The sequence below is a fragment of the Psilocybe cubensis genome, chromosome 11 (genome assembly GCF_017499595.1).
Source record: "Psilocybe cubensis strain MGC-MH-2018 chromosome 11, whole genome shotgun sequence".
NCBI classification, from domain to species: domain Eukaryota; kingdom Fungi; phylum Basidiomycota; class Agaricomycetes; order Agaricales; family Agrocybaceae; genus Psilocybe; species Psilocybe cubensis.
The window spans coordinates 492011-504874 of record NC_063009.1 but is presented as its reverse complement, the minus strand read 5'-3'; the positions used below and the strand labels follow the sequence as shown (position 1 = coordinate 504874).

General features: G+C 47.3%; 3 protein-coding genes across 3 annotated transcripts; all 3 read left to right on the top strand.

The window, feature by feature from the left end:
* Positions 1–321: 321 nt before the first annotated feature.
* JR316_0011320 (uncharacterized protein) lies at positions 322–558 on the top strand (the record flags this gene model as incomplete). Its single annotated transcript, XM_047896977.1, has 2 exons — positions 322–329; positions 384–558. The coding sequence occupies 2 exons, from the start codon at positions 322–324 to the stop codon at positions 556–558; spliced, it is 183 nt and encodes a 60-aa protein (XP_047743386.1).
* A 25-nt stretch (positions 559–583) lies between these two features.
* JR316_0011319 (uncharacterized protein) lies at positions 584–2449 on the top strand (the record flags this gene model as incomplete). Its single annotated transcript, XM_047896976.1, has 4 exons — positions 584–734; positions 792–994; positions 1042–1608; positions 1661–2449. 4 exons carry the CDS (start codon positions 584–586, stop codon positions 2447–2449), a joined length of 1710 nt encoding a protein of 569 aa, XP_047743385.1.
* An 8235-nt stretch (positions 2450–10684) lies between these two features.
* JR316_0011318 (uncharacterized protein) lies at positions 10685–12550 on the top strand (the record flags this gene model as incomplete). The annotated part of the gene is made up of 4 exons (XM_047896975.1): positions 10685–10835; positions 10893–11095; positions 11143–11709; positions 11762–12550. The coding sequence occupies 4 exons, from the start codon at positions 10685–10687 to the stop codon at positions 12548–12550; spliced, it is 1710 nt and encodes a 569-aa protein (XP_047743384.1).
* Positions 12551–12864: the final 314 nt, after the last annotated feature.

Genomic DNA, 12864 nt, shown 5'->3' with positions numbered 1-12864 from the left:
GCTACAATTTGTATGTCAGTTGTATACAGAGGGGTATGGACCATGGTAAGCATGCTACACGCCGCTACACAGCACTCGCGTTACAATACAGATCACTACAGAGTACCATGTCACGTTGGTACCAAGCTACAGGTACATCAGTGTGTGTTACCCAAATGGGACCGTTACTATGGGCACTACAGAATTACGTATCACTACGGATCATTACCTACTTGGCCCCGGTATTGCTGATGAGAGACGTATCCGAACCTCGGTCCTTCCAAACTAACTTTCCCAGATGATTGAATGATGCAAATGAGCGTCTATTTGGGATTCGAAGCAATGGAAGGGTAAGTCAACTGCCGATACATACTTATCGCTGTCAATTCATGTATGTAAACCAGTGCATTTCTATTTGAGGCAGCAAATCATTTGGGAAAACCAATCCGCCAGGGTGCCAATCCCTTCGCATTGCCACACGACCGTAAATTCAATGGTGCGTATGACTCACGAGTGTCTAACTTTTTCACTATAAGCAACGAGGAGGACGGCGTATTTATCGACCTTGCTCAGGCATAGACGCGAAAACCTTCAAGAACAACACATGCAGGCGAAATCGTCGTTTTGGGAGATTGTCGCACGGTGCCTGAGAATCCAATCAGGGAATGGGACCAGTACTCTATCAGCGCTTGCTTATCGTTTTCCATTTCCCCGCGACGTGGAGAGGGCAGAATCACGGTTGTCTGACACAAAGGGTATGTTTTTTTACCTCAGATGCGCCTGAAAAAGACCAATAACAACAATCGTATTAGTCTACCGGCCACCATCGAGAGCATCCATTGAAACGGCAGCTAGGGAATACGTGGCAACCTCCAATGCAGACCTCCGAAACCCATTCGCGGACTACCTAGCAGATGATGCAAAGGTCTGGTCGATGTACCTCGACTTGACCAAATCAAAAGGCGAAGAGTTGATGAGAATATGGAACTGTGACTTGGATACCATCTTGATATTTGTATGTTTTGCTTGTTCCACAATTTTGTTTCTGACGTCAATTTATAGGCGGGCCTGTTTTCTGCCATTTTGACTGCCTTTCTTATCAAGACACGAAAAGATCTCCAACAAGACCCTCAGGCTATCACGAATAATTTGATCAGAGACCTCATTCAAACCTTGTCGTCGGAAACTCGTCAGAATTCCCTACTATCAACAACCTTTGTACCCTCATCACCTTTGGTATGGGTGAATGGACTCTGGTTCGTCAGCCTCACCTTTGCCTTAACGGGTGCTTTTGGAACAATCCTGGCGAAAGGGTGGGTATCCCAATTTATTCCTGTATCAGCTGGACTGCCTATAATCGACGCCTGCAATCGTCATCGACGGTTCTTCGGCGACGACCAGCGACATCTACGAGCTGTTATACATGCCCTGCCAATAACCTTGCACATTGCCTTTTACCTCTTCTTCGGCGGCCTCGTCATTTTATTGTTTCAGGACGACCCGCGAATTGGGGTAGTTGTGACGACGCTTATTGCCATCACCATGCTCCTCTACCTAGGATGTAGCATTCGCCCGCTTCTCAATCCCAATTCCCCATTTAATACCCCGATATCTGGCTTGCTGCCAATTGTAAGCGATGGTCTTTGAATTCTATGAAGGACATCAACATATCTCTTATTAGATTCCTGGCGTCTTTATTCCTCTCATTCTCCTGGCAGATGCAATTGGACACTTGGTATTCACTCCCCGCCAACGCCGACGTAAGGCGCGGAGAGTTACCAGCTCTTACACCCACCTCGATCATGTCCTTTTGTCCACCACCAAGCTACGTAGGACATGGACAAAGGGCATCTTCGACACATTCTCATCTTTATATCATCTCATGCTCGTTTCAAACCCTCCATCAGACGAATTGAGGACAGATGTCCTCGTTGGTCTGTTTTCACTGGCGCGAACCTTCAAACTTGATGATCCAGTCTGTGCCATTGCGGGACTACCCATGTCGTCAAGGTTGCAGGAGGCTTTGTATATTGCAGACCCATTACGAGTCTTGACCCGCAACATCACGGAGCTTCTATCCTCCCTAGACAAGACTGAAACCTCTTCCGATGTAACTCGAGCATACCTTACAGTTATGCTGTCTCTTGTCCAGACCACCCATTCTTCCTTAAATTGGAGCGCTAGCTCACTCGTAGCTTTTCTGCAACCGGGAGGGACCCTGTCAAATTGGGATATGTTCCAAGACGATATTCTTGAATTGATTATTTGCATCCACATCCATGTGCGGATACGCTCAGGATTTCTGATACCTGCCGAATTCACCAATCATATTCCGGAAGTGATTTCTAATTGTACAAACCCTCTGCATCGACAGTGGTTGATTGACGCTTCTCTTATTCTCTCTGCGATGGATAAGGGATCTACACTCAAATGTTTGGCTCTGAATGGTGCGTACTGTGGCTTTGTATAATCCGATTGTCGTCTCATATCGGCAATAGAACGCATGCATCCCATGCTTTTAGGTCCTGAACTCGGAAACACACTTTCCAATATGATAAAACACCCACAAAAACGGGTTCAAAGAGCAGTACTGAGTTCCATTTCTGCCATAGGTGTCCATGGTATGCACTCTCTGTTTCACTTCAGAAATTAATGATAATTAGAGTCTTATCGTGTAGCGCTGATCAACCAGGGCATTGTCGGCCTACTGCTCGACCATATTCCAGGCAATGATTCCCAGTTTCAATGCGAAGCACTTCTTACATTTGCGGTTTTCCTTTGGTTTGGGGCGGTTATTGCTCGGACATGAAAAGGGATAGGAATGGGGGGACGCTGCATCTACAACGACTCTCTAAGCGTGTAGGAGCTGTCGAACGTTGCTATGCAAACTAGGTGAGTAGTAGTTATATCAACAAACGTGTCACACGTACTGATATCCTCAGCGCATCGGGTCCGGCCGACTGGGCACCTCTTCAGTGTATGGGTTCATGACACCCCTGTTATTGCTATGCAAACCAGGTGAGCAGCAATTCTCTCAACAAACACGTAGCGGGTACCCACATCCTCAGCGCGTCCGGCCCACAACACCTCTAAGCGCGTGGAGCGCGAACACCTCTCTCAGAGCATGGGGCGGGGTCATTGCTGTGCAAACCAGGTAAGCATTAATTCGGTCAACAAAAACGTCGCGAATACTGACATTCTCAGCAAGGGACACATCCTTCACCGCGCAACTGCCTGGAAAATGTCGGTTTTTTCAACAAGCGCGTCACAAATGACTTACCAGCTGCTGACGCTTGACGTTTGCCACGTCAAGCTGGCCTCTCCCATGCACTCACTTTGTCAACCGTAGCGAGGTGGTCAAGGCTGGCGGGGTAGGCAGACAAGGCGAGGCGAGGCAGGAGGAAAACAGGAGGAGAGGGAGAACCGAACTGAGGAATCCAGGTCAACTCCACCCTCCTTTTATACCTTTTCGTATCCGCATTCGTATGTCTGTTGAATATCCGTCCAAAGGGGGAAATGTGTGTCCGCCACCTAAGCGAGAGGTTGAGCAACATGTTTGGTTCGACTTTCATTCACCTGCGCCGTCGTCTGCTCATTAGATTTCGAAATATGAGATTCGAATCGTCCTCATCTGAATGTATGCCTGCTGGAATTACCTCTGTTCAATGACTCGTTCAACTCTGGATTTTTGATCTGTAAAGAATGGATGCTTTTCTGTGGTAAACCTTGAATTACTCGCTCTAGATGCTGTTCAACATTGCAAACTTTCCTCTTTGCACATCTCTGGACTTGATGAATCGCCTATTCATGGAGGATCTAGCTGTTGCCATATTAACATAACCCGTTTACGATAACCAGGCTAGACTCTGCGCAATTACACTCTGGGCATTCACGGTATTTTCATTCAATTCCAACATCTTCCATGCTCACCAGTCTAATTTCCATCGCAGCATTACAGAACAGGTACGGAGAATAAAACTCCGTGATGTCAAGATGTTCAGGTCCGAGAGAAACGAGCGTTTGAATCGTTGAAACGGGCGAATTTGGGGATGGGGAGCATGTCGGCATCCATGTATCATTATCCTGCCCGCAACTTTTCCATCCTAAATCTTTGCCAAACTCATCGTGCATGCTAAGGATTATGGTGCATGTTAACTATGTGCAACACCCACACCCATCTTTTCCGATTAACCCAAATTCAATGTTTTCATTGAAAATCATCACAGGACACCTATGTACGTTTCGTTTTCCAATGTCATCGTCACTGTGCATTCGATGCGACCCAACTACTCTGAAATAGATCATGGTATACCCAGAAACCAACCCCCATACGGACGTTTACCTCGTTTCCGCACAGAACACCGTTGGGTATATTTCATTCTCCATGTATTCAATTACCAACTCGCATCTTCATCCAACCTAGTTGTTCCACTACATCTCGACTGACACATGCCGTGATCGGAGCTAGGGGTGATGGGTGCAATGAAGGGTACGTGCAAGCGAAGCAAACGTTTGGAAACGAGTGCTAGAGCGAATGGGGGGAGGAGGAGAGGTTGTGTCGTGATTTCGCGTTGTCATTCATTCGTGAGTTGTTGGTGGTCTCTCGAGTCATTATCCGTCTGTAAACTGACGGTGTACGATATTTACAGGTATATTAGTGGCTATGGCGTTAAAACGGCATCTGCAAACGAACACATTGGATTTGAGAAATATATGAGTGCGTGCATTGTAAATTTTATATTCGTCAAAATCACTCAACCTCTTGTGTAATTTCATATACTCCCCGTATCTATACATGTAAATCAGTGGTTAATGACGCACTAGATGCAATTTGAGCGATAGCGCCATGGTATGTCATCCCTGTCCCCTCGATTCAAAGTATGTTCGCACTCAAACAATTTCTGCCAATCTTCCATGAACATTGACGGCATCTGCTCTAGCAGTGACAGCATGACGTGATGCTATCCCGAGATGCAAGGAAAAGATGTTTGGTGCGTTGGAAACGGAGAACTGAACCAGGAGAACAAGATGCATGCGCATCCGTTTTCATTTGTTATCTCTTCCACAAAATTGATTGACATTGTGGTATGTCCTTTGCTCTGTGTGTATCATTTAGGTATACCACTTACATTGACTCTCTGATGTACTTGGTACAATATAATGACTTTATGACTGCAAAATTTGTGGTTATTGCTCTCATGACGCTTTGGGCGCTTAACAAATGCCTGTCTCAAATTTTCTCCAAATCTCAACAAGAGTACGAGCTTACACTCTATTTATACCCACTACTAAATATCATACTCGATTCAACAGTGATTATGCGCAGATTAATCCCAGTTTTCCGTTCAACGGGCAGATACGTATGAACCGAACACTCGGTGTTAAACCATTTTCAACCACACTTTACAGCCATCCAGAGTGCCGACATCTCACCTTCCTTATCTCCGGATGTACTGATGCGGCGCTGACATGTCAGGTAGATGCAGCAAACGTTTGGAATTGTGTTAATCCGTGATTTGGGGGAGGAGGAGATGAATGTGGTGCGACTTTTGTCTTGCCGTAAAACGTGAATGGGGCTTCATGTTTTTTACAGGTACGTGTATTCCAGCTGGCACACGCTAACTAGACACTGACATGGCCGAAATACATTGACCGTTTGCCAGATTAACCCGAATTTGGCATAGTTAATCTTGAAGAGTGCATGTTTGCCTTGTGACTTGTGTATCCGGTATGACCTCATATTCTCTTCCAGAAATGTATGGTGCTAATTGTCAGTGAAGTGATGCCGAGGTCTAAAGCCCTACCAGTCGATTTTGCCCTCGGAAACGAGGGTGAGTGTGTTAAAGGAGGCGAGGAGAACATGTCCGTATGTCATTTCAAAGCACTTTTTCCGTCGATTTTGGAGCTATCTACGGACCCTGAGTAGTAGCTAGAGCAATTATACATTATTCCAGACTGAATCGAGCTTTGTTGAGTCAAAAAAGAGCAGAATACGTTATTCATATTAAAACAAATTCACGGCGCTTAACGATATTTAGCTCGATACTGACTACAGAAACCTTATAAAATGAAGTTGAAGCGAAGGAACCTAAATGAAATAACCATACCTTCTCGTTGAACCCCGAAATTTGTGCATCAACCAATGCTATTTTACGTTTACCACCCAAGTAGCATCACAGTTGACGTATGCCGGGAGGATGTAGCCGATGTCCACATGCCAGGAACTCAAGAGAAGTGTTTGAAATGGACAGTAGCGGATATGGGGGATGGGGGAAAGGTTATGTGGTGGAAATTCTACGGCCGAATTCTGAAGATTCTCCATTGTAATGCCTCGATGTTATTTCTGGAGAGTTACACGCGATGTTAGTAGGGTCGATAATGTCCTAAACAAGAGGGATGATGCAGTGTTATTCATAGGATTAAATTGTGGATACGTACAAGCTACCGGTCCCAGCAATATCACGTCAAATCTTTACGGTTCTGAAGCTGCAATCAATTTAGCAGACATATCGAATTGAGGACGAGTGCGCGTGAACACTGCGTCAAGTCTTCACGGTTCTCTGAAGCTGCAATAAAGTTAGCAGACAAATAAAATTGAGGACAAGAGGATACTCACAAAGCAGCGTTCGCGTGCACACTGTCAGACAAAAATGTGAGTTCTGCTTGTCGTGAAGAGTCTCCACTCACAACCTGAATCGCCTTGACCTCTGGTAAACTTTCCCTGACGGTTCGGTATTGCGTAGTCTGAGAGTCCAATACGATGGGGAGTCGCAGACATGAGGCGCCTGTTCGTGTCTGACACGGGAAATCGTCTGTGGCTTCCAGTAAGCACGGACTCTTGGACAAGAGTTTGCAGGAGCAACGCGTAGCTTCAAAAGCTCCTGAAAGATTGTAAGCACGTTGCACGTTGTACCATTGAAGAATACTCACTGTGTATCCAATCCTCCGTGAAAATGGGGAGAAAATGTGGAAGTGAGGGGATGAATTTGGAGAGGGGAAAAGACGTGGTGGTGGGTGAAACAGAAGAGTCAGGGTAAGATTCTGATTGCCAGCAAATTCAGGTTTGTCAGGATAGCACAGAGACTCGGGGAATCGGCAACGTACGATTATTCAAACAAATGCTACCCTGACCATTGACGCCGCCCTCCGGTTTCAATTTTTTGCAGCGTGCGTCCTGTTGCAGTGTTCGTATTCGCGTCGTTACTGTCGATAAATGGAGAAGTGGAATATGAATCCAATAAAATTGTGCAAAGAGAACTTACATTAAAATCTTTTGTGAGGAAGTCGTCAGTCAATCAAGTGCCGGAGCTAATGAAAAAAATGGAGTCAAACATACCCGATAACGTCAACATAGCGTACTGTTCAACCGGAGAGAAATAAAACATACCTTCAAACGCGCAGAGAATGTACCTTGAATCAACAAAGATTGTTGAACGCAGCGCGTATGCTCGACGCGTCAACAAAACCTAACAATTCATGTAATATCTTGGCAGAAAATGAGTATATAAAGGCTTGTACAAATGAGAGAACCCACCAATGTGCGCCCATAATGCTGGGCGTCTTTCTGGCCGTATCCTGGCCTTTTCATGGTCGTGGTTGCGTCTGAAGCCAAGTTGAGCTCCTTGTCGGTATGTTTGCTCATGGTGGTGCTGCCAAACAAAAAACTAAAAGTTGATTCCAGGAGTTCACGGCTGCCTTGCTTTCGACTTTTCCATTCTGCTGTCCCCTCTACTCTGTAAGTCTTTCCATGATGTTCCTCCACTTTTTCTGACCTTTTTCAATAGTTTTGCTACAATATGACTGCCACATGGGCGCTTCTGAGGGTGCAGACGTTGTATTTTTGGTATGTACTCTCTGTGCATTGTATTAGCTTATTCTGACCTTTTTATCTTGCAGTTGTTCACCAATACATCCTAGAGCCATCCTCCTGAAGGCATGAAAGTATGTTCCCGAGGTATGTACAAGTTAATATCTTTCCAAAAACAACTATTGACACAGTTCTAGTCTCCAGATGACGGAACATAGGTCCGTGCGCGTCTGCGACCCTGAGGAGTTTACCCACGGATGCGCGAACACGATATATCGACGCCCGGCGGTATGAGTTCACGACGGGAGATGTGTCGCGTTTGCGTTGACACTATATATCGATGCCCGCCGACCAGCTCATCTACCCGACACTCGAGGTGGGGTGGTCTCGAGGCAGCGTTCATGCGTTAGTGGAGGCGTTGACTCTGCCTTGACGCGACGTATCAACTTCCGGTCCTGGGGACGCGTTAACGCTATGTATTGACGCCCGCCGACCAACACATTCAGCCGACACTTGAGGTGGGGAGGTGCCGTTTGACGTGACGTAGACTTCCGGTGGTGGGGACGCGTGGACACGATGTATCGACGTCCGCCGACCAGCACATTCAGCCCAGACTCGAGGTGGGGTGGTGTCGGGGATGGACTCTGCCTCGACACGCTGCATCGACTTCCGGGAATGCGCTGACGCCATGTATCGACGTCCGCCGACCAACACATTCAGCCTCGAGTGATGCCGGGAATGGACTCTACCTCGACACGATGTATCAACTTCCGGTGGTGGGATGCGCTGACGCCATGTATCGACGTCCGCCGACCAGCACGTTCAGCCGATACTCGTGGTGGGGAGGTGTCGGGGCCTTGTTAGTGGAGGCGTCGACTAGGCGTCGACACTCTGTATCGAGTTCCGGTGGTGGGGATGCGTTGACGCCATGTATTGACGTCCGCCGACCAGCATGGAGGAGGGATGGACTCTGCCTCGACACCCTTCATCGACTTCCGGGGTGGGGCGCGTTGACGCTATATATTGACACCCGCCGACCAACAGACATCTACGCCCGCCACCCCATGGTTCGCCAATGCCCAGGGCCAGGGATGTGTTGACACCCGCCACGCCAATGCCCCGACACTCTATATCGATGTCCGCCGAGCTGCGCAATCTGCATTTATGCGTGGTATTGCCATCCGCCGAGTTGCGCAAGAACGAGTAGGGACGTCGCACGGACCAGAGGTGCCGGGGATGCTGTGATGCACAGTATCAACGCCTGCCAACCCATGTCCTTTTGCCCTATATCCCCAATAACATTCTGCTCTACATCGATGTCCGACAAGGCAACGTAGCAGTAAACAGAGGCGCAGGAGTGCATGCACAAGGGGACTGCTAGGGATGAGTTGACGTCCGCCGACCCGCACGCGGCGCATGTACTCTTACCTGATTCAAGTGTCCTTGGCCACCCATCTGATATTGTCCCCACCATGTCATTCCCTTGTAACCTTGGCTGACGACGCTACACCGATCTGCACATGTGTTGGTGCGCAAGCCCACTCTGTGTATGCCACCGACTGAGCTGCAACGTGCATTTCGACGCCTACTCTTCACCAATCCGCACACCCGTATGGCCACGCGGGACCGTGAACTTGTATCCAGCCGCAACCAGCCTTTCCACAATGTATCGACGTTTGTCTTTGCGCATCACTTACGCAACAGCAAAGCCCACTCTGCCAGTGCTAGGAGCAGCACCTATGCGTGACGTGTCAGGTTAGTAGGTGTTCGGAGAGAGAGGTAAGCACTTTCCGTAGTAGATAGACCTGTTACGCCCCGCACTGGCCTTCGGGCGGGGCTAACCTCTGCTTGTACGATAAATTGAAGGTGTTGGAATGTATGAACTAGGCTGTTTTTTTGTGATATAAATAGATTTCACCATCTAAACACACTTAAACGACCCTCATCTCACCAGAAAATTCCCTTTTAGAGGCAGAACGACGCGAGAAACTAGCCCCAGCCTCGTCCGATGAGAAGACTCGAGCGGTATACGTAAGCTCGTGAACCAACGATACAATGACCGTGAATTGCAGCAATTACAGGGAAGGGGGCACGTTCAATGGCGGTTTGGAATGCGAGTAAATGTTTGCGGGTGGAGAGCGAGGCGCGAGCTGAGTCGAGAGAGGTGTCTGCACCGGATGATCCTAGAGCATTTAATTGGTGCCACAGTCGGAATCTATCAAGGAGGAGAGAGGTATTCGAGGGAATAGATTCTGAAGTTGAGAAAAGCCATCAGGAAGAACAACAGGACTCCGCAAGCCACTGTATCCTGATATTACCCTGGTGAGATGCTCGGCCATCGCGGTAAATGAAATATTTTTATCGGCCATCATTCGGCATACTTAAGATGACTCAAGAATTGAAAAGGGGCGTCAACTTTCAAAAGTTCTCGTTTCGACTGGCCGCCACAATGCTACTCGGAAGTGTAGGTGCGTATTGGCGCAGCTCTAAACATGCAAATAGCACCCAATTACATGTCTATTGAGTTTCTATTCACAGGGAATCCGTCAGAGACGTATCCGAACCTCGGTCCTTCCAAACTAACTTTCCCAGATGATTGAATGATGCAAATGAGCGTCTATTTGGGATTCGAAGCAATGGAAGGGTAAGTCAACTGCCGATACATACTTATCGCTGTCAATTCATGTATGTAAACCAGTGCATTTCTATTTGAGGCAGCAAATCATTTGGGAAAACCAATCCGCCAGGGTGCCAATCCCTTCGCATTGCCACACGACCGTAAATTCAATGGTGCGTATGACTCACGAGTGTCTAACTTTTTCACTATAAGCAACGAGGAGGACGGCGTATTTATCGACCTTGCTCAGGCATAGACGCGAAAACCTTCAAGAACAACACATGCAGGCGAAATCGTCGTTTTGGGAGATTGTCGCACGGTGCCTGAGAATCCAATCAGGGAATGGGACCAGTACTCTATCAGCGCTTGCTTATCGTTTTCCATTTCCCCGCGACGTGGAGAGGGCAGAATCACGGTTGTCTGACACAAAGGGTATGTTTTTTTACCTCAGATGCGCCTGAAAAAGACCAATAACAACAATCGTATTAGTCTACCGGCCACCATCGAGAGCATCCATTGAAACGGCAGCTAGGGAATACGTGGCAACCTCCAATGCAGACCTCCGAAACCCATTCGCGGACTACCTAGCAGATGATGCAAAGGTCTGGTCGATGTACCTCGACTTGACCAAATCAAAAGGCGAAGAGTTGATGAGAATATGGAACTGTGACTTGGATACCATCTTGATATTTGTATGTTTTGCTTGTTCCACAATTTTGTTTCTGACGTCAATTTATAGGCGGGCCTGTTTTCTGCCATTTTGACTGCCTTTCTTATCAAGACACGAAAAGATCTCCAACAAGACCCTCAGGCTATCACGAATAATTTGATCAGAGACCTCATTCAAACCTTGTCGTCGGAAACTCGTCAGAATTCCCTACTATCAACAACCTTTGTACCCTCATCACCTTTGGTATGGGTGAATGGACTCTGGTTCGTCAGCCTCACCTTTGCCTTAACGGGTGCTTTTGGAACAATCCTGGCGAAAGGGTGGGTATCCCAATTTATTCCTGTATCAGCTGGACTGCCTATAATCGACGCCTGCAATCGTCATCGACGGTTCTTCGGCGACGACCAGCGACATCTACGAGCTGTTATACATGCCCTGCCAATAACCTTGCACATTGCCTTTTACCTCTTCTTCGGCGGCCTCGTCATTTTATTGTTTCAGGACGACCCGCGAATTGGGGTAGTTGTGACGACGCTTATTGCCATCACCATGCTCCTCTACCTAGGATGTAGCATTCGCCCGCTTCTCAATCCCAATTCCCCATTTAATACCCCGATATCTGGCTTGCTGCCAATTGTAAGCGATGGTCTTTGAATTCTATGAAGGACATCAACATATCTCTTATTAGATTCCTGGCGTCTTTATTCCTCTCATTCTCCTGGCAGATGCAATTGGACACTTGGTATTCACTCCCCGCCAACGCCGACGTAAGGCGCGGAGAGTTACCAGCTCTTACACCCACCTCGATCATGTCCTTTTGTCCACCACCAAGCTACGTAGGACATGGACAAAGGGCATCTTCGACACATTCTCATCTTTATATCATCTCATGCTCGTTTTAAACCCTCCATCAGACGAATTGAGGACAGATGTCCTCGTTGGTCTGTTTTCACTGGCGCGAACCTTCAAACTTGATGATCCAGTCTGTGCCATTGCGGGACTACCCATGTCGTCAAGGTTGCAGGAGGCTTTGTATATTGCAGACCCATTACCAGTCTTGACCCGCAACATCACGGAGCTTCTATCCTCCCTAGACAAGACTGAAACCTCTTCCGATGTAACTCGAGCATACCTTACAGTTATGCTGTCTCTTGTCCAGACCACCCATTCTTCCTTAAATTGGAGCGCTAGCTCACTCGTAGCTTTTCTGCAACCGGGAGGGACCCTGTCAAATTGGGATATGTTCCAAGACGATATTCTTGAATTGATTATTTGCATCCACATCCATGTGCGGATACGCTCAGGATTTCTGATACCTGCCGAATTCACCAATCATATTCCGGAAGTGATTTCTAATTGTACAAACCCTCTGCATCGACAGTGGTTGATTGACGCTTCTCTTATTCTCTCTGCGATGGATAAGGGATCTACACTCAAATGTTTGGCTCTGAATGGTGCGTACTGTGGCTTTGTATAATCCGATTGTCGTCTCATATCGGCAATAGAACGCATGCATCCCATGCTTTTAGGTCCTGAACTCGGAAACACACTTTCCAATATGATAAAACACCCACAAAAACGGGTTCAAAGAGCAGTACTGAGTTCCATTTCTGCCATAGGTGTCCATGGTATGCACTCTCTGTTTCACTTCAGAAATTAATGATAATTAGAGTCTTATCGTGTAGCGCTGATCAACCAGGGCATTGTCGGCCTACTGCTCGACCATATTCCAGGCAATGATTCCCAGTTTCAATGCGAAGCACTTCTTACATTTGCGGTTTTCCTTTGGTT